At 49.0% G+C, this 20,277-nt stretch overlaps 1 protein-coding gene across 1 annotated transcript in view; it reads right to left on the minus strand.

Moving 5' to 3' along the window:
- Nucleotides 1-20,277, minus strand: part of utrn (utrophin) — a 172,090-nt gene that overhangs the window by 114,828 nt on the left and 36,985 nt on the right. Inside the window, exons 16-43 of the mRNA XM_083689372.1 lie at nt 18,456-18,635; nt 17,671-17,816; nt 17,356-17,479; nt 17,156-17,243; nt 16,006-16,247; nt 15,464-15,632; nt 13,501-13,688; nt 12,034-12,171; nt 11,796-11,909; nt 11,412-11,567; nt 10,953-11,123; nt 10,297-10,476; nt 9,878-10,012; nt 9,581-9,730; nt 9,197-9,358; nt 8,935-9,066; nt 8,443-8,616; nt 8,177-8,332; nt 7,842-8,012; nt 7,313-7,492; nt 6,843-6,971; nt 6,526-6,696; nt 5,745-5,939; nt 5,047-5,184; nt 4,059-4,163; nt 3,730-3,894; nt 3,300-3,472; nt 815-965 (exon numbers count right to left, since the gene is read on the minus strand). Coding sequence (XP_083545498.1) covers nt 815-965; nt 3,300-3,472; nt 3,730-3,894; nt 4,059-4,163; nt 5,047-5,184; nt 5,745-5,939; nt 6,526-6,696; nt 6,843-6,971; nt 7,313-7,492; nt 7,842-8,012; nt 8,177-8,332; nt 8,443-8,616; nt 8,935-9,066; nt 9,197-9,358; nt 9,581-9,730; nt 9,878-10,012; nt 10,297-10,476; nt 10,953-11,123; nt 11,412-11,567; nt 11,796-11,909; nt 12,034-12,171; nt 13,501-13,688; nt 15,464-15,632; nt 16,006-16,247; nt 17,156-17,243; nt 17,356-17,479; nt 17,671-17,816; nt 18,456-18,635 — 4,383 coding nt within the window. The remainder of the gene's footprint in view (nt 1-814; nt 966-3,299; nt 3,473-3,729; nt 3,895-4,058; nt 4,164-5,046; nt 5,185-5,744; nt 5,940-6,525; nt 6,697-6,842; nt 6,972-7,312; nt 7,493-7,841; nt 8,013-8,176; nt 8,333-8,442; nt 8,617-8,934; nt 9,067-9,196; nt 9,359-9,580; nt 9,731-9,877; nt 10,013-10,296; nt 10,477-10,952; nt 11,124-11,411; nt 11,568-11,795; nt 11,910-12,033; nt 12,172-13,500; nt 13,689-15,463; nt 15,633-16,005; nt 16,248-17,155; nt 17,244-17,355; nt 17,480-17,670; nt 17,817-18,455; nt 18,636-20,277) is intronic.

Genomic DNA, 20,277 nt, shown 5'->3' on the forward strand with positions numbered 1-20,277 from the left:
TCACTCCATTCACATCCTATCGTCTCCCCCCAGACTCTGATGAGCAGGTGAGTCATCCTCCCAGACTCATCCTACTAATGAGCATGGGAGTGAGGGAGCTAGCCTAGCGTTAGCTTCCTACTTGATGATGATGCTAGTGCCGGTGGTGATGGTGGTTGTCAATGTCAGGCCTCTACAAGAACTCTATTCCCGAGGGAGGAATGCTGGTGTGTTAGTATTCAAACAAGGCCCATTAGAACAGACTCTCTCCCCCCCTCCCCCCCTCCCTCCCTCTCTCTCTCTCTCTCTCTCTCAGAGCGGAACACGAGCAGTTCTAATTAACTACGCCTGTATAGAAGGTTTTATTGTGCTTGTTGATAAAAATAAACCCATTTTCTGACATCAAAAGGCACCAGCTGCATCAATCACTAGTGTAAACATATTACTGCAATTTCTTTGATCATATTCAGATGGAGATTGTGTGTTTTTCTCATAAATAAACATACGCTGAGATGCGCGGCTAGTGATTGTTTGATTGGTGCTGAGGCATCTTTCACTGTACGTATTCTAACAATCGGTGATTAGGAGCAAATGACTCCTGAGCCATAATCAAAGGCAGCCTTCAATCATAACATGGCTTTCAGAACACACACGCGCACACACACACAGACACACACACACACACACACAGACACAGACACAAGCTCAACAGTCCCACTCACACACACACACACACTCAACAGTCCCACTCACACACACACACACACTCAACAGTCCCACTCACACACACACAACAGTCCCTCTCACACACACACACACACACACACCACCTCACCTCCTGGTGTGTTCTGGCCATGTCCAGGTCCAGTTGTCCGTCGGGGCCGATCCCCTCCGAGAGGACCTGCTCCGTGTCACTCAGCCACTGGCTCAGGTCATTCATGTCACAGTGGAACTGCCTCCACTCCTCCACCGAGCGGTCAAAACTCCTACCACAGGGGGCAGCACAGAGCACACCTTAGTACACACAGTACAGTACACACAAGTAGCGCCCAGGTTCATCAAATTCACGACTTCACCTCATGTTAATCCTACGTTCGGCAGGATGTCATGTAGCATGTCTCAGCTCGCGCACGCACACACACACACACACACACACACACACACACACACACATTAACATTAACCTAATGTTAATCCTGCTTCCGGGAATTACGTGTAGCGTGTCTCAACTATTTTTCGGTCCAGCTTGTTTTGCAAAAAGTACCTCAAGCGCTTTTCACACTTGAGTTTTATAGCCCAGGGCTAAAACGTGACATGGGCTAAGCAGAGTGTGGGAACTGTTCAATGATCCCGGACATACCTCAGGGATACACTCTCTATAGTGCTCTTTTGACTTGCTGTCAAATGAATGAATCAGGACCTTTCACTAATGCATTTCAGAATGAGGACATTTGCACTTTCAATCAGGCATTCTAAATAGCCGCCTCTGCACAGTGCATTAACACAACACAAGAATTGTGAAGAGGCAGAAAATGTCTGTTTGGAACTGGTGTCGTTTGATGTTTACAAGACAAGTGGCATAGGGTCAGAATCTTTACTGACACGCGACACACACAGACACACACACACACACACACACACACACACACAGACACAGACAAACAATTAAATCATTCAATTGCAGAAACATCAAATCAAGTATGTTTAATCCTTTGAAGTGCTTCATTAAAGCAGCAGATTTTGCAATTCAAATTCAAGCAGCGTACAATCTGTAAAAAGCGTTTAAATAAAAATGCTAAACAACAAACACCACCCATTCACACTGATTACTTTGAAAAACAACATTCTTTTTTTCCATCAGTGTTTAAAAAAACAACAACAACAACAACAACCAATGAATCACTCCGTCAGTGAGTGTTGGGTACTAGGACTCTGTTGCCGGGCAGAATCGTGGGTGGAACGCACAGGAACGAGGTTCTCCCGAGATACACGGGGTTCCTCCGCAGGGAATTTCTGCATTTTCCGATAAAGAGAAAAGGAAAACAAAAAAATCCTCGCCCCGTCCCTGACCTCCATTAAGCACCAGTGAACGTGTGGACGGCAGGGACGCTCAGATAGGAACTCTGCGGTCAACACCACTGGACTGTGGATGCACGGCCGCAGAGAGACAGAACCCAACCCACGCAGCCCCAATAAGGAGAGGGCAAAAGCACCGGTCAGGATCTTTGATCCGTTTTCTGTTGTTTCTTCGGCAGAGCTTAGACGCTGCTATTCCCACTTGACAGCGCCTTGGCGGAATGCAAATCTGAGCTGATCCCAGAGATCAAATTAGCTGTGGTCTAGTTTAACCTACAGTATGAATAATAAACAAATGTAATTTGTCACGGGGCTAGAGGCTATGATTAATGCAAGATATTATTCAGATAACTGCTGTTCCTCATATGCCGTCCTTCCACTTAGTTTGACGACAGCACTCGCAGTCCCGTGATTTAAATAATTATTAATAATTATTGACGCCCAGGGAAAGGGATTTGAGCAATCAAGGTCACCACTTCCATCGGGTCTGTTTGAGAATCTGGAGGGCTGCTGGCCTTCGACATGCTGTTCCTGTTCTCTGTGTGCACGTACGCTGAGTTTGGCCTTGGTGTGCGTGCACGTGTGTGTGTGTGTGTGCCTGTGTGTGTGTGCCTGTGTGTCTGTATGTGTGTGTGTGTGTGTGTGTGTGTGTGTTTGCTGAGGGCTTGGTGGCATGCCCTGGTATATCTCTCCCTCCTGTCTGTCTCTTCCGTATCTGGTAGCTGACATACACACACCTGCTCACCAGCCAGTGGAGGACTGACTCCTCTCTGTCTGCCCTGACCTTGTCTCTCGTCTCTGTGCTGAGTGACGCACCATCACACCGCCTGTGGGTGACGCTGTCCAGCTACAGTCAAGTTGTAGTACAGTGCATTCAGGAAGTATTCAGACCCCTTTCACTTTTCCCACCTTTTGTTATGTTACAGCCTTATTCTAAAATGGATTCAATTCATTTTTTTCCCGTCATCAATCTACACACAACACCCCATCATGACAAAGCCAAAACAGGTTTTTAGAAATGTTAATGCTAATTTATTAAAAATAAAAAAACTGAAATATCACATTCGCAGTATGATTTCGCTTTGTCATGATGGGTGTAGATTGATGAGGAAAAAATTAATTGACTCCATTTTAGAATAAGGCTGGAACATGATGACAAAACGTGGAAAAAGCGAAAGGGGTCTGAATACTTTCCGACTGCACTGTATACACCACACCATGTTGTTATGGCAACGTTCACCCACCCTTTGCGGTCGTTGTACATGCGGTTGAGGCGGTCCCACTCAGAGTTGAGCTGGGTGAGGGCGTCTCCGACCTGGGCCACCTCGCTCTGCGACGCCTCCAGGATGGCATCGGGCTGGCGCTCGTGGATCACTGCCACCTGGTCGCCCACATGCTCCAGACTCTCCTTTATACCCTGAGAGAGGGGGATGAGAGGGAGAGGGGGAGGAAGAGACAGGGGAGGAGGGGGAGGAGAGGGAGAGAGAGAGAAAAGGGAGGGAAGAGGATAAAGAGAGGGGGAAAGGAGGAAAGAGAGGGAAAGTGGTCAGAGGTCTTTCTTTCTTTCTCTCTCCCTTCTTCCCTCTCTCCACACACACACACACACACACACACACACCTCTCATCTCCCCTTTCTCCCTCCCTCTCGCTCCTCCCTTCCTCCCCCTCTCTCACCCTCAGTGTATCCTCTTGTGCTGAGAAGTCTTCGTACAGACCGCTGCTGAGCTCTGAGGAGTTGAGCAGCAGTTCGTTGTCGGCCATCGCCAGCAGGACCTTGTTGATGTCTAACAGGTAGTCACAGGGACTGATGCAGGGCGCCCTCTCCTCTGGCTCCATCTGCTGGGGAAAGATGGTATTACATCATATAACCGACGGGGAAAGTATGTGTGTGTGTGTGTGTGTCTGTGTGTGGGTAAACTCAAATTCAATGATTGTTGCATGAATACACAGCTGTGTCATTCGAATGAGGATATATTCAAGTGTGTAATAGGATGTAAACAGACCTCTCCTGAGAGTTCAGGTCTCTGTGAAGGTTCTGTGAAGCTGAAGGAGGAGGACGAGGAGTCCATGGAGACCTCCATCTGTCTGCTCCTCAGCACCCGCAACTCCTACAGCACACACACGCACACACACACACACACACACTTCAAGATCACCACTATCACACACACTCGCGCACCAAGGCCGAACTCTTCATATGTACACACACAGAATAGGAATAACATGTCCAAGGCCAGCTGCCCTCCAGATTCTCAAAACAACATCTCGTGCTACGAGACAGGAACACATAAACCATGGCACACTTCAGTATCGGGGAGAAAATGTGTCCTTCCATACTTGTTTCTCCCGGATACATCTTCTCCACTCTACTGACAGCGAGCGGGAGCATCCTTCAGTTACACTGGCCTGCATCATCATCATCTGGGCATCATCATCACTCATAGAACCCATAAACCATGACACACTTAAGTTTTGGAGAAAAGCTTGAGAGGATACCTGTATTCTCTTTTTAACTCTTTGTGAGTCCACAGAAGTAGGCCGTAGTCCAACCCTGCACTGACAGAGTGAGGCAGCCCGTTTGCTCACTCAGCTTAACTGTGTTAGTGCTGCTAGGCCTACTGAAATATTTATGAAGGAAGGATTGCCTGTACATGTTTAATTGTTAACATAGCCAATTCTTGCCTAGCCCTGGGCCTCGGCTGACGTGGCCTTCGGGCTTCAAGTCGCAGTTCAGACCAGAATGAGTGGAGAAACATGGAGTGTCTTGCATTCATCAGCCATTCCCCAACACATAGTCTATCAATAACATTTTGTATGCTACATTATTTATATTGCAAAACACATTCGGTTTGGTTTGGGTGGAATTTTTTTATCAGACATTATGGTCGGTAAGATTTTAATTTGTCTGATTTTTAACGGCCGATAATTAATTAATTGCTGGCTAACAGAAACTCTGGTGTGTGTGTGTGTGTGTGTGTGTCTCTCTCTCACCCTCTGTGTGCTGTACTGCGTCTGCAGTCGTAGGAGGGTCAGACGTAGCTTCTCCCTCTGGCTCTCGTCTTCAGTCTCCAGAAGCATCTCCTCTCCTCTCCTCAGAAGCTCCTCCACGCCTGCCTTCTCCTCATCCATCTGGGGGGAGAACACACACACACACACACACACACACACACACACACACACAACCCCATTTTGGATTCCTTCCAACAACTAAACCATGTTAACGCAAAAAAAACAAAAACGCAGCAGAGAGGATGGAAACTGATAAATCTAAGAGGCAATATCTCTAAGAGGCTTTTCCGTACCACAAGAAACACCTTTTAAGAGATTCCGCTTGATTCCTTCCTTCTCCGGAGAGACAACTCGAAGCTCCAGAGGCGAAAAAAACTGAATAAATACCAGAACACTTCACTCCCTGAAATACCACAATGACCTTGGTGAGGGCCGCTCTGATTCGCTCGGTCTATCTGCCCTACACCGTGTGTAATAAAAACTTGATAACACAGACTTGACATGATTTGGCCTGACCAATCAAAACACTTCTCTATGGAAGTTTATACACCTTATAAAGTTCATACTGTACTCTATAGTTTTATTTGACCGGTCATGCAGCTAGCCATATAGCAATTATGTCTAGTCAGTGAACGTTTTACAGACCCTTTTGGGGCGCCCTGGTGTGTGTGTGTGTGTACCTTGTCATCATCCAGGGTTTGTGTGGAGTCCTGCTGGTGGTCCAGGGCTCTGAGTGTGGCCTGTAGCTCCCCCTCAAAGTCCTGCAGCTGGTCGGGGCTCTGAGCCCCTACTGCCTGGTCCTCCTGGACCTGGGTGATCTCTTGAGGGATCTGCTGGTTGATCTCCACACTCCCAGGCTCCAGACTGGTAGACATCTAGATGTAACAAGCAGAGATAAAACACCATTTAGACACAATTAAGAGCATTGTAAATGTTTAAAGAGTAGATAGAAAGCCCTTAAACCAATTGGCTGTTATTGCTTTGAACTAGCTTAGCATAATCACAACGTGATAACATTGTGCTCGGGCACTACTGTACATAATCTAGAAGCTTTATTATCCACACAATCAAGGTTGTTGGAATTGGTTCCCAGCAGGGTGGGGGTGCGGTACATTCAACGGCATATTAGACAAAGAGATAAGACAGACAGTTTGATTTGAATTTGATTGTGCTGGTATGGTGGGAAGGTGTTGTGAGTCGGGGAGGCTGGTGGAGGTAGAAATCAGAGGACGGGCTCATTATAATGCATGGAATGGAATGGAATAAGCAATGGTATCAAACACACGTGTTTAATACCCTTCCTCATTACAATGAGCCCGTCCGATTTCTACCTCCACTAGTTGTGAGTGGATTTGTTCTAGGGGCGGTGTTGTGTGTGTGTGTGAAGTGTGAAGTGTGTGTGTGTGTGTGTGTGTTCTGCGATGGTGTGTGTGTGTGTTCTGCGATGGTGAGTATGTGTACCTTGGCAGATTTGATGTGCTGGGAGACCTTGTCGAAGTTGCGGTTGAGCTCGGCTAGCTTGGGCTCCACCACGTCTCTGCAGGCGGGGCCGCGGCTGGTCATCAGGATGATGGCCTGGTCTCTCACACTGTCCACGCGCTGGCTGATGTCATCTAGCTCCTCTAATAGGGTCTGGACACAACACATCAACTTAGTCAAACTTAATCCCCCTCTCCCTCTCTCTCCCTCCCTCTCCCCCTCTCCCCCTCTCTCTCTCTCTCTCCCTCCCTCTCTCTCCCCCTCTTTTACCTTGACCTCCCTCCCTCCTCCTCTCTTACCTTGACCACCCTCTCTCTCTCCGGGGGAGCCAGTCTCTCCGTCTCATCCAGGTGGATCTGGGTCTGGTACAGCCAGGTGCTGATGTGGGCCAGGTTCTCGTCAAAGATCTCCACCTCGTTCTGGTGGCTCTGAGCACGAGACAGAGGCAGCGGTGGGCGTCAGTGAGCACAGAAACAAACAGCACAGAACGCAATACAGAATAGAACGGAAGGGAATAGAATGTGTTATTAGCAATAGTTATCTGGAAATACAGCGCGTAGGAATGGACGAAATGTACTATTCTGCAAAAAAAAAAAAAAAAAAACTTGAGTGTAGCGTAGCAATAAAACAACACTGAAATAATTTAAAATCATTAGAGGCACATTTCCCAAATTCTCTTCTGAGATTAGTCATTGGCTGTCATGTACTGCTACTGTAAGCCACAGGAATATCCAGTCTAGGTATTCTGTTTCTACGATACTGAACCCACCAGTACGGTGCTGAGCCAATCCTCGGTCCAGGTCCGCACGCGGCCCCAACCCTCGTTGAGCCCACACAGCCTGTCCCCCAGCGGACCCTCGCTCCCCTCCACCAGGCCCTGCAGCCCCGCGCTGGTCTCCATCAGCACGGCCAGGTCTGCCTTACGACGCTCAGACTCCTTCAACAGGCCCTGAGGAGGACACACACACACACACACGTTATGTACACACGCAGACACAAGTATTACACACAAACGTGTGTGAACTGGAACTTTACAGATGTTGAAAAAAAACGAAATATACACTCAGGTTTTACACACACACACACACACACACACACACACACACACACACCTGCAAAGTAACAACCTAACAATTCTGACTCCTTCAGCAAGCCCTTAGGAGAGACAAACACAGGGAAACTCACTTGCTCACACCATGTATACACACTCACACAAAAAAAGTATTTACACACATACACCCCCACATACACCCCCACACACACACCCACACACCCACCCACACACCCACAGGACTCACATTGGCCCAGGCGATCTCATCATCTATGTCAGCAGGCATGTCTCCAGAGGAGTTCTTCTGCTGCAGGAGAGTCTGGTTGGTGGTCAGCCACTCCCCCAGGGCAGCGCTGTCCTTCTGGAGCTTCTGGGACAGAGTCAGGGCCTTCTCCAGGTCCTGCTTCCCCTCCGTCACCTGGGGGGAGAAGAATTTGGGTTGGGTTTTTACCAGCCAAAAATACGACGTGAACGAAGGAATAAAGTACTTTTGAAACTGTTATGCTCTTTGGTACAATTGCTGAAAGCTCTGTGTGTGTGTGTGTGTGTGTGTGTGTGTGTGTGTGTGTGTGTGCGTATTACCTGTGCACCCAGGTCGTTGTACAGTAGTTTGAGAGCTGTCAGTTGTTCGTCCATGCCCTTGGGGTTGTCTGTCTGTTGTTTCTGGACAATCTGTCTGCCGGTCTTGATCACCGTCTCCACCTCAAGCTTCACCTCACTCAGTACCTTGTAAAGTTTCTGTAGGACAACAGGACACACAGGGAGTGAGGGGATGTGTGTGTGTGTGTGTCTGTTTAGACTGTTCAGAAGTTATTGTTGTTGTTGTTCAGAGTGGTCCTAATTCTCACCATGCAGCCACTGAGGTGGGCCTGGATCAGCTCCGGTTCCACCTCTGTGATGTCCAGAACGTGCAGCTCAGCCTTGGCGCTGTCCAGAACCCTCTTACAGTCTAACATGCGCTGCTCGAAGTTAGCGGGCTTCTGGAACAGCTGGTACTTGGTGGAGATCTCTCTCAGCTTCCTCTGCAGGGGGGAGGAAAGGGTTAAGCCTGTCTTCAGAAACTTCATAAAAGATATTCATGTCCATTGCTCATTTCACTGAATCTCAAGTGTCGACACTTCAATTTGCAAACACATTAAAAATTAAATGTGGAAGCCAACTTAATTTTGATCCATCAATACGTAATGTGAGAGGCTTGCTATGCAATTATAATCTTCTGTAGATTTGATTAGGAACATCAATTGCATCGTTATACCCATTAATCCATCTACTCAGATGCTCTCCCTGTGAACTGTACTGAGCCTGTAGTTCCCCTGTTCTCCAGCAGGTGTCAGTAGTACCTGTAGCTGGTCCAGCATGGTGCCCCCGCGGGTAGCCTTGCCCTCTGCGGTGGCGGGGGGCAGGTTGGCCACGTTCTTCCTCCTCAGCTCCTCCACCGTCACCTCGTGGGCCGCAATCTCTGCCCCCATGGTCTGGAGGGGTCAAGGGGAAGGGTCAAAGGTCAAGGCTAAGTTGGTCATTCATATGATCACTGGATGAAGTGCATTGATGTGTGTGTTTGTGTGAGTGAGTGAGTGTGTGTGAGTGAGTGTGTGTGTGTACCTGGGCCTCGTTGGGCAGCTGGAAGGCGTCTATGCGGTCGGTGAGGTAGGAGGTGAGGGTCTGGTCCAGCTGGGTCAGCGACTCCTGCAGGGTCTGGAGGAGCTGGTCATTCTCACGCAGAGTCTGCAGCTGCTGCTCTAGACTGATCTGTCTGTTTACAGCCTACACACACACACACACACACACACACACACACACACATCAATGCACTTCATCCAGTGACCATATGAATGACTAATTTAGCCTTGACCTTTGACCCTTCCCCTTGACAAACAGACACACAACTTTTGGCTAAAGGACTCTTGGTTCTTCACATGCGTACGCACGCACGTGCACATGCGCACACATGCACGCACGTACACACACACACACACACACACACACCTGATGGCTGAGTTGATCGTAGCGGGAGTTAAAGGTCTCTAGTTTCTCACTGATGAGCTCGTCCAGAATGCCCCCATCTATAAGGGTCTGACCCAACTCTCTGATCTGTGTCCTGTTGTCCCCAGGGTGACGCAACACACACTCCAGAGACTAGAGAGAGAGAGAGAGAGAACCAAAAAAAGGAGCAAGAGGGAAGGATGAAACAAGAACACGTCAATATGTCATCATTTATATAGGTCAGCGTCACTTTTACCTCAACCAGTGTGTGTGTGTGTGTGTGTGTGTGTGTGTGTGCACCTCCAGAGCATCGTTGACCACCTCGGTGCTCTCAGGGAGGTTCTCCGTGGCCTGCATCTTCTCCTCCAGACTGCTGAGCCAGCCCTGCTCCAGGTCCAGGTACTGCAGAAGCTCCATCCAACACGACCACACCTCCTACAGATACGACCACAAAAACACGCTCAAGACAACCGCATGACAACCTTTAAAAAAAACTAAATCAAACACAATCACGACGACATGTCCTAGAGAGGAGGAAGAAGCACAGTCAACAAACATGACCACAATCACAGACTCTACACAAACATGACCCCTCCCACAACTCCAACATCGTAAAACCACAGAAACACACACATGACCGGAGGACACAAAGCACCTCCAACAAAACACGGTCCAACACATAAAATGACCATAACCACAACCACCATTTTCTATTTTACCTCCAGGGTGTGACACTTGCTCTTGAAGCGGTCACATAGTTTCTGGTAGTTCCCCAGGACTCCCCCGAGCTCTGCCGTCAGGTCCTGGCCACCAGGGGGCGACTTAGCCACCAACATGTTAATGCTGTCCTTCAATATTTTCACTCTCACCTCCTTCTGCAACACATCCTCTTTGGCCCTCTGAGAGAGAGAGAGAGAGAGAGAGAGAGAGAGAGAGAGAAGGGGGAAAGAGAGAGAGAGAGAAGGGGGGAGAGAGGGAGAGAGAGAGAGATATTGATAGAGAGAGAGAGGGAAGGGGGGAGAGAGGGAGAGAGAGAGATATTGATGGAGAGAGAGAGAGAGAAGGAGGGGAGACAGAGAGATATAGAGAAGGGCAGAGAGAGAGAGAGAGAGAGAGAGAGAGAGAAGGGGGGAGGGAGGGAAAGAGAGGGCGAGACGTGTAAAACAAAACGGACAAGGAAGCGATACTGACAGAGGAGTCTACAAGAGAAAAAAGCAAACTTCAAATGGTTCAATTGGACATTTGTAAGCGGTGGAACTCTCTCTCAACTGGTTCTGACAGAAATGTCCTAAATTCCCAATGTATGCGTCAACACCGGATTCAACGTCTCCACATGCTTTTTCCTCGGTTCCCGGTTCTTGTCCTCCGTTCCTACCTTCATCTCTTCCAGCGCTCCCTCCAGCTCCTCGGGACTCTTGTACTCAAAGTCTCTCATGAGGAACTCCTCGTCCGCCTGGGTCATCCACTCCTGCATCTCCGCCAAGTCCTTCCTCAGGTTCACCTGCCTCTCTTGCCTCTCGCTCACTCGCTCCTGGTGGCTCAGTAACTAGAGAGAGAGAGAGAGAGAGAGAGAGAGAGAGAAGGGGGGGAGAAAGAGAGAGAGATAGAGAAGGGGGGGAGAAAGAGAGAGAGATAGAGAAGGGGGGAGGAGAGAGATAGACACAGACACAGACACCTGTTAGGTGACTTGCTGGGTTCATAAGTAGAACACATTGTGTCTTCACCTATCTAACACATAACAGCAAAACATAAAGAAACATTTGCATCTGTATAGTGTTTCTATCAAACTCAATGCGTTAGGGTTAGGGCTAGGGTTAGGGCTACTCTTCCCTACCTGTTTGCTAAGTATCTCCCATCTCCCCTGGCACTCCTCAAGCTTAGCCTGCCCCCAATGGGCCAGCTCTGGTACTGCAGCCCCCTGCACCGCCAACACATTCTCCCCCATCTGTTTCACTGCACTCTCCACTGTCTCCATCTCACTCACATACTCCTGAGAGAGAGAGAGAGAGAGAGAGAGAGAGAGAGAGAGAGAGAGGGGGGGGGGGGGGGAGAAAGAGAGAGAGAGAGAAATGGGGAGAGGTAGAGGGAGAAACGGGGAGAAAAAAGTTTGACATATGAATGTGAAGTGTCAATCGCATATACTGTATAAACCAAGTCTTTGGTGGGCAAAGAGAGCTGAATGAAGTTGGTGTGTTTTTGAATGGAGGTGACCTCTGACCTTGCACTGGTTGACCTCTTCCTGTAGTCTCTCTGCGTTGCCCTGGCCTGTGGTGTCCTGTGACATCAGTTCCTGTACACCGTCCAGCCAGCGCTCCACCTCCACCACACGTACCTGAACAGCAGGCAAGAACAACATAAACAACAACAACAACAACAACAACAACATGGTAACAAGACAAAGGAAGTTCCATGCAGAGACTTTCAACAATCTATGAGTTCTGGATTTGTCACTCTACCTGATTGTCCTTTAGGCTACCCAGGATGCACTGCAGCGTGCCTAGCTCCTCCCGAGCCCTGGAGGACAGCTGACTCCATCTTTGTAGTTCCGCTGGATCCGAGGCCTGCTGCTTCTGCTTTATCTCTATACACAAAGCCTGAGGGAGAAGGAGAGGCTTAAAACTACATTACCCATAAAAAATAAAATGTATCTCTTACAAAAAGCATGAAAGAGGGACAGACAAGAGAGAGTTCAAATGGATGGAGTACTGCTGGATATGTAAACCCCAAGGACAGGAGTATTAGAGTAGGGTAAAGTTACCCGTATACACTATGTTTCTCCAGATTTAGCATTTAGCAGTTTAGCCTTTCCCACCGTGATGGTTAAGTAGAGTAGGGGGATTTGGAGAGCGCTTAGGGGCAACATGTTGCCAGAGTGGGCTAGAGACAGCAGCTGCAGCCCCAGAGGGGGGGGGTGGCAGGCTGGCAGACTGGTTCCACACTGAGGGGTGAAGAGCTCAGAGCCACAGGGTGCGGGAACCATGCCCAGAATGTGCCACGTCTGCCCTGGCACCATGTTCTATCTGCCACAATAACAAGGCCTTGCGGCGACCCACATTCCACCGGAGGAGGGAGGAACAATTCCCTCACACACACACACGCACACGCACACGCGCACACGCACACGCACACAAAGACACACACACACGCACACACACACCTCTTCCTGGCTGTGTTTGATACAGTAGAGGGAAGTGTAGGTGTGAGAAAGGGGTCCATTGTATGCTGCAAAACGCACACACACACACACACACACACACACACACACACACACAGCGGTTGATACAGTAGAAGTGAGAATGGGGTCTATTGTATGTTGTAGCAGAGAAGGCAGCTATGAGGTCTGGACTCTATGCAATCAGTCACGCTAGCCAGACAACCCACAAATACACCACTGCACGATAACACACACCGGGCCAGCAGGACGACAGGACAGAGACATTATATAAAACACATTTATATATCTCTGATATTAACACGACACGACTGCTGAACAACTCTAGCCATAGAGAGCAAACAGGGGAGGACAGGGGAAAGAGAGGTGAGAGGGAGAGAGGGATGGAAACAGAGAGAGAGAGTGATAGGGGAAGAGAGGGTGAGAGATAGATGGAGAGAGAGGGGGGGGAGAGGGAGAGAATGAGAGAGAGGGGGGGGGAGAGGGAGAGAATGAGAGAGAGAGAGAGAGAGAGATAGATAGATAGAGAGAAAGCAACAGAAAGTCAGACAGACAGACAGACAGACACTACCACAGTGGGTCTGAGGAACAGAACGAGGCCAGCGAGAGGAAAAGGAAAGAAAGAAAGAAAGAAAGAAAGAAAGAAAGAGTCATCATTCACAATCTTAGTCCTCTCATCATCTGTGACCTCCATTTGCTGCCCATCATCCATATCCCGAGCTGTCTCCACTGTCTGTTGCCTGTGACTCACCTGTGCCCGCTCCACTGCCCCCTCTGCTGTGGGCATGTCCACGATGCCCTCCCGCAGCGTGCCCAGCCTGGCCTCCAGACCCTCTATGAGGTCTGGCATCATGGCATCGTCATCCACCGTGTCCTGGGTCACCTCGGGCGTCACCACCTGGGGCAGCTGTTCAGCCACCATCTGGAGACTGGCAAGAGCTGGAACACGTACACAACACACACACACACACACACACACACACACAGACACAGACACAGACACAGACACACACACAAGAGAAGAGAAAGAGACTGTCACAGTGGGTCATAGTGAGGTATTGAAATATTTAATAAATGAAGCTGCCACAAGGGGGCAGAATCATGTTTTTGGGAATCCCAGAGTTGAGTGTGTGGTTTGTATGAGCTTGAAGAGATGTCTGTGGAGTATGGGGGGTGAGGGGGTGAGAGTGTGTGTGTGTGTGTGTGTGTGTGTGTGTGCACATATTATGAGTTTGTGTGTGTTCCAATTTTGCCCAGGGTCCCAGATGTTTGGCTGTCTGTGCCTAATCATTGCAAGCCCAAATTAGGTTTCATAACTAATGCAAGCCAGTGCACACACACACGCGCACACACGCACACACCACATACACACACACACACACGTTAAAGTCAGTAAACAGCCCAGTTAGACAGGTTGAACTGTGTTTCAATCTCTTGTTTTGTAGTTTCCATCGACCAGTGGTTCTTCTGACAGACCAGTGAGAAACTGTGACCCTGGTAACCCAAAGATTGACCCTACCTGGCATATACAGAGAAAGATACATCAACCGACTTTGACTGAACACGCAAGAGTCCACCCTGTTTATGTAACAATAAACACAGATATGGTCAATGTATGGCTAGAATTATGAACACTCCTTCTCTCTTCTCTTTCTTTCTCTCCCTTTTCCATCTTGCTCCTTTCCTCTCTTTTATTACCAGCTGATTTACGGGTTGCATAATCTGGCTGTGTTTATATACAGCAGGAACAGAGGTAGAGAGAGGGGGGGAGAGAGAGAGAGAGGCCCGAGTGAAAGACTGACTCCCTCAAGGAGGAACAAAATGGTTTTCCTTGGCTCCCATCCAGCACCACGGAGTAATGAAAGCCCAAGGAGCAAGCGCAAGCGCAAGCGCACACACACACACACACACACACACACACACACACACACACACACACACACACACACACACACACACACACACACACACACACACACACACACACACACACACACACACAACTCTGGTCAGAAGACAAATAGGGCTCTCCAATCTCCTTTTACATAGTTTTTTTAGACAGGAGCAGCACTCATAAATTCCAGAGGGGGAATGTTGATTGATTTCAGAGCTCCTAAAACCCCAGGTTAGGGAACAGCTTGGCACCGAACCCTTGCACGTGCGCACGCGCGCACGCGCGCACAAACACACACACACACACACACTTACACACACTTACACACACTTAAACACACACAGCTGAGCATTCGGTGGTCATATAAGGGCATGATCCATTACTTTTGCCTGGCCAAGGCTGGATATAAAACTGATGTCATATTCACAGCCCCAGCCGTGATAGAGACATTTGATCTCATTGATCTGGCATCATTGCTCCAGCCTTAGTAAAAGCCAAGAAACTTTTACTACCTCAGGTGCTGAAAGAGCAAAAGTGCTGTGTGTGTGTGTGTGTGTGTGTGTGTGTGTGTGTGTGTGTGTGTATTGACAAAGCCCTGGCCCAATGTTGATTAGGTGTCAGAATGTTGACAAAGGGGGTTGACAGTTTTATCAGGGTAAAGTTTAGAGTAGAGTTTCGGCGCTGACATACAACACGTGGAACCTTCTTCGATCTCGACCTTTTGATAAGGCATTGTCGAGGCCTCGACCGAGCATTGATCCTGTGTTTTTGATAGGGTTGATAAAGCGTTAACCTCAACTTTGAGAGAACGTTGCTCTACCTGCGTTGATCTCCTGCTCCCTGCTCTGCAGACGCTGCGCTGTTGAGGCCTGGTGGGCGGAGACAACCACCACATTGTCTCGGAGAATGGGCGTGGCACCCAGTGACCCCGCCTCTGCAGAGAGCTGCTCCAATCGTGGGCTGAGGACAGCCAGCTGGGCCAAGCGTGACTAGAGAAGAGAGAGAGAGAGAGAGAAAAAGACAGAAAAAGAGAGAGAGTTAACTGGATTGTATGGGTGGGTGTGAGGGTAGAAGTTCCCCTTAATCAAATTACTTTACGCCCAGTCCTTCTAACTTCTACTGACTAGAAAACCTCTACTGACTGCATTAAGTGAATTTAAGTTCAAACGGACCCCGACCCTGATATGAATACACTATCAGGTGTTACGTGTCGGACGAATGATGTAATGTGTTCCACAGGGTTAGGGTTATCAGTGCCGGTGGGGGTCATCTCCATGGTGGCGTGTTAGGGTAGGTCTGAGAGTCAGTCAGTATAAGGGTCATCTCCATAGCAACAGCGATAGAGGCGGTAAGAGGTCTAACCTGGCATTCTGCGCCGAGGCTTCTAAGAGCGGACTCTCCGGTTCCGCCGCCGGACGTCGCGTTGAGCCACTGGTCGTGTTCTCCCAGGGCGCGGTCCAGGTCAGCCAGCTGGGAGGAGACGGTTCTGATCCGCGTCTGGAGGAGGACACGGTCACGCGCTGCCCTCAGCTCCCTCACACAAACCTCCCATTCAGCCTGGACGTTGTCTAGGTCAGACCTCACAGAGTCCACATTCTCACCCTCTACGGCCACAGAGAGAGATGGAGAGAAGGAGGAAGGAGAGGGAGGGAGGGAGAGATGGAGGGAGAGAGAGATGGAGGGGAAGAGAAGGGCCGAGAGAAGGAGAGAGGCAAGACGAAAGAGAGAGAAACGGAAGGAAGGAGTCCAAGCGGGAAGCGACAGAAAGCAAGAGCAAGACAGAAGTCAAAAAGTGGGTGAGTAAAAGTCCAAAGAAAGTCAAAAGGAGGGGGAGGGAAAAACAGAATGGAAGAGAAGAATATAGGAAAACAAGCATGTGTGTGAGGAGTTAAATATATAGAGGAGGGGATACAGAGTGGAGGGGAGAGAGGAGAGGAGAGGAGAGGAGAGGAGAGGAGAGAGGGAGTGTGTTAAACAAAACCACTCCAACAGAACAGCACTACCTCACTAGCCCCGCTGTAAGCGTACTGTAAACAAATAAAGCCTGAGTCTGTTTCATTGCTCTGTTAAACAAAGTCAGCTGCCTCAGGTCCTGCTGCAGTTTTTTCATGACTACCTACAAAACACACACCTCGTTTTTACTGGCTGTGTTGGTTCACGGTCGAAATTCTGGTTTTAAAAATACCCCTCCAAATATACAACAGCTGTGAAAGGTGCTAAAAACTTAAGAGACAAACAGCAGTAAATACTCTGAGATACGGGAGATTTTTTGGGGAAGAGGCAATCTCTATATATAAGTTCATATAAAAACAAAACTCGGCCTAAGAGGTTTGCGTTTTATGAAATGGAGGTAAAGCTTGTAATTCAAAGAACATGTCGATATATCGTAGCGTTAGGCGTTTATTTAGTGAAACCATACGCATAGGGATAATGGGAAATATCTTGTAAGTCGGGAAAATCTTCCCTCCCCTGTCTATTGCCTAGTGTATGGAGATTACCCATAATTCCATACCTCTCTCCAGCTGTTCCATCAGGCTCCGCCCTCCCTGGGTCAGCTGACCCACCTGGGCCTCCTTCGCTGACAGCTCTGCCTCCAAAACCTACAGTGATGCATTAAATCTGTGTACCGACTTATTCTGCCATCACAAAGGTAATTAAAGTTAGCTACCTGTAAGGTGATGATGGGAGTTGTAGTGTTTTGAATTGGCCTACCTGTAGTTTGTCCTCTAGGTCAGGGCTCTCTGTTGTAGTCTCAGGGTCTGTAGAGGCCAGGGCCTGAATGGGGGCTTTCCATGTCTTCATCCAACTCAAGACATCAGACAGGTCACACTCCAACCTGGGGCACAGAAAGCATGACTATAAGTGTGAGTGTGTGTGTGTGAGTGTGTGTGTGTGAGTGTGAGTGTGAGTGTGAGTGTGAGTGTGAGTGTGAGTGTGAGTGTGAGTGTGAGTGTGAGTGTGTGTATGTGTGTAAATATAAGTGTGTGTGTGCAGGTGTGTGAGTGTGTGTGTGTGTACGATCCTTACACTCCCCTGACTTCCGCGTCCGTCTCCACCAGTCGTCTCTTGGGGGGTGTTGGTGGGACCGACTCCTCATTCACAGCCGCCGCCGTCTCCATGACAACCGGCTCTTCAACCTGAGCCATCCCAGCACTGGTCACAGCCTCCATCACCTTGGCGATGGGTCAGATCATGTGTGTGAATGATTGGAATGTGGCCACACACACACACACACACACACACACACACACACACACATCCTGCAAGATATATTCCTCTAGATTCTATACATACACAATGTAGTGGTCTACATGTAAAAGTTATTAAAAGGCAGAGACATTAGTGAAGTGAGACGCTAGACTGCGTTTCAATCTCTTGTTTTGTAGTTTCCGTCCACCAATGACTCTTTTGACAGACCAGTGAGAAACTGAGAGGTGCTGGCTCCGCTTGGCTCAGCTGCATGGGTTTCATGCCAGAGTAAACAATTGGGGCAGTTGGTCTCCATGGTGATTACCTAAATGTGTGAAGTCAGGAGGTAAGTACACACGCAGGTGTGTGTCTCTGTCTCTCAGAGCCCATGATTTAGGTGCTATTATTAGTTATGATGGATGAATCAACTAATCTGTGTGTGTGTGTGTGTGTGTTTGAGATGAGATGGCAGGATTAGATTACATGGCCTAACATGGGCAAAAGTTTTAATCGACTTTCAGACACATAATACACAACGGGTGTTTCTGACATATTTACATTCTCTCTATTCTACTTTCTCATATCACGGCCACGCCCCCACCCACCCACCCACCCACACACACCTGGTAGGAGCAGTCTTCCAGCCTCTGGACCAGGTTGTCCCATCTCTGGGTCAGCTCCTCTGTGTCCCCCTCAATACTCGCCCCCGCTTCAGCGCTCTGCAGCAGTGACATCACATCCTGTCCTGCATCTGACAGCTGGTCCAGAGTCTTCCTCTTCTTCTCCATGTCCTCTTTCAGGATCTATGCAACGGAATGACACAAGGGTCATGTGTGTGAATGATTGGTATGCGACTATGCGCCGGTAAAGCTGGCTGCCTGTTTCAGCAGCTCTGTCTTTTTTAGTTATTTATAGTAGTTTATTGTAGTTTTTTTTTTTTTTGTTTGCTAAATCAAACATCAAAATGTAACCAAAATAACCATGGACACTAAACCTTTTTACTCAAACTCCACCATCGAGGGCTGTCAGACAGTGTGGGCAGAAAAAGCGAGGCAGAGGAGTTGCTGTACTTGTCAACAACAGATGGTGCAATCCTGGCCATATTCACGTGAAGGAAAGCATCTGTAGCCTAGATATTGAACTTTTGGACGTAGGACTTTGCCCATATTATTTTTCACGTGAGTTCTCACAAGTTATTGTTGTGGTCGCATATATACCCGCGAAGGCAACGTGTAAGACTATGTATGCTGTTATAGCAAGACTACAGACCCAGCACCTCAGTGCATTCATTGCAATCTCCGGGGATTTTAACCATGTCACCCTGACAAAAACACTGGCAACATTCTCCTAGTTTGTGAAGTGCCCCACTAGGGAGAACAAAACAGTGGACCTGTTATATGCTAATGTGAAGGACGCCTACATCGCTACAGCACTCCCCCCCTGGGCAGATGGGACTACAACCTAGTCCACCTCAAGTAGATGTATGAGCCTCCAGTCCAGCAGCACTCTGTGACCACTAGGACTGTGAGGAGGCTGATGAGGCTCTGCAGGACTGTGATGGGGAGGACACTGATGGTCTTTCACATTGCATCTCAGACTACATTAACTTCTGTGTGGAGAACACCGTACCTACCAGGAGGGTGCAGTGTTTTCCCAACAAGCCTTGGATTACAAGTGACCTAAAGGTCCTCCTCAATGACAAGAAGAGAGCCTTCAGGTCTGGTGACAAGGAAGAACTGAAGCGGGTGCAGAGGAAGCTCAAGGAGAAGCTGAAGGAGATGGAGGACAGCCTGCAGGACAATAACATAAGAGAGGTGTGGAGCAGCGTGAGGAAGATCACCGGCTACAAGCAGTCTAAGGACCCGCAAGTGGCTGGAGATATGGACAGGGCCAACGAGTTGAACTGGTTCATCAACAGGTTTGATTCGGAGGCTCATTGTCTCCCTCCACCCAGCTCCACCAACGACCCTCCATGCCATCCTCCTTCTCCTCCCCCCAGCTCCTCTAGCCCTGCTCAGCTACCGGACCAGCCCCCCTTCCCTCCCCCTGCCCTGTCTGGACCCATTCACACCTCTCACCTACCCCTTTGTCCCATCCAGTACCCTCTCCCTTCCCTCTCCCTCTCCAGCCCCTCTGATTCCATTCACACCTCTCCTCCAGCCCCACCATTTCCTCACTTCACAACTCTTCAGAGCCCCCCCATCATTCTGCCCCCCGACACCCACTCCAGTCTCTTTATCGGTATGGCTCAGGTGAAGAGAGAGCTGGGGAAACTCTGTACCAGGAAGGCTGCAGGCTCTGACGGTGTGAGCCCGAGGGTGCTCAAAGTCTGCGCGGACCAACTGTGTGGAGTACTCCAGTACCTCTTTAACCTGAGCCTCAGTCTGGAAAAGGTCCCATCAATGTGGAAAACATCTTGCCTGGTACCGGTACCAAAGACGAGTA

The sequence above is a fragment of the Argentina silus genome (assembly GCF_951799395.1).
Source record: "Argentina silus genome assembly, chromosome: 17".
Lineage (NCBI taxonomy): Eukaryota > Metazoa > Chordata > Actinopteri > Argentiniformes > Argentinidae > Argentina > Argentina silus.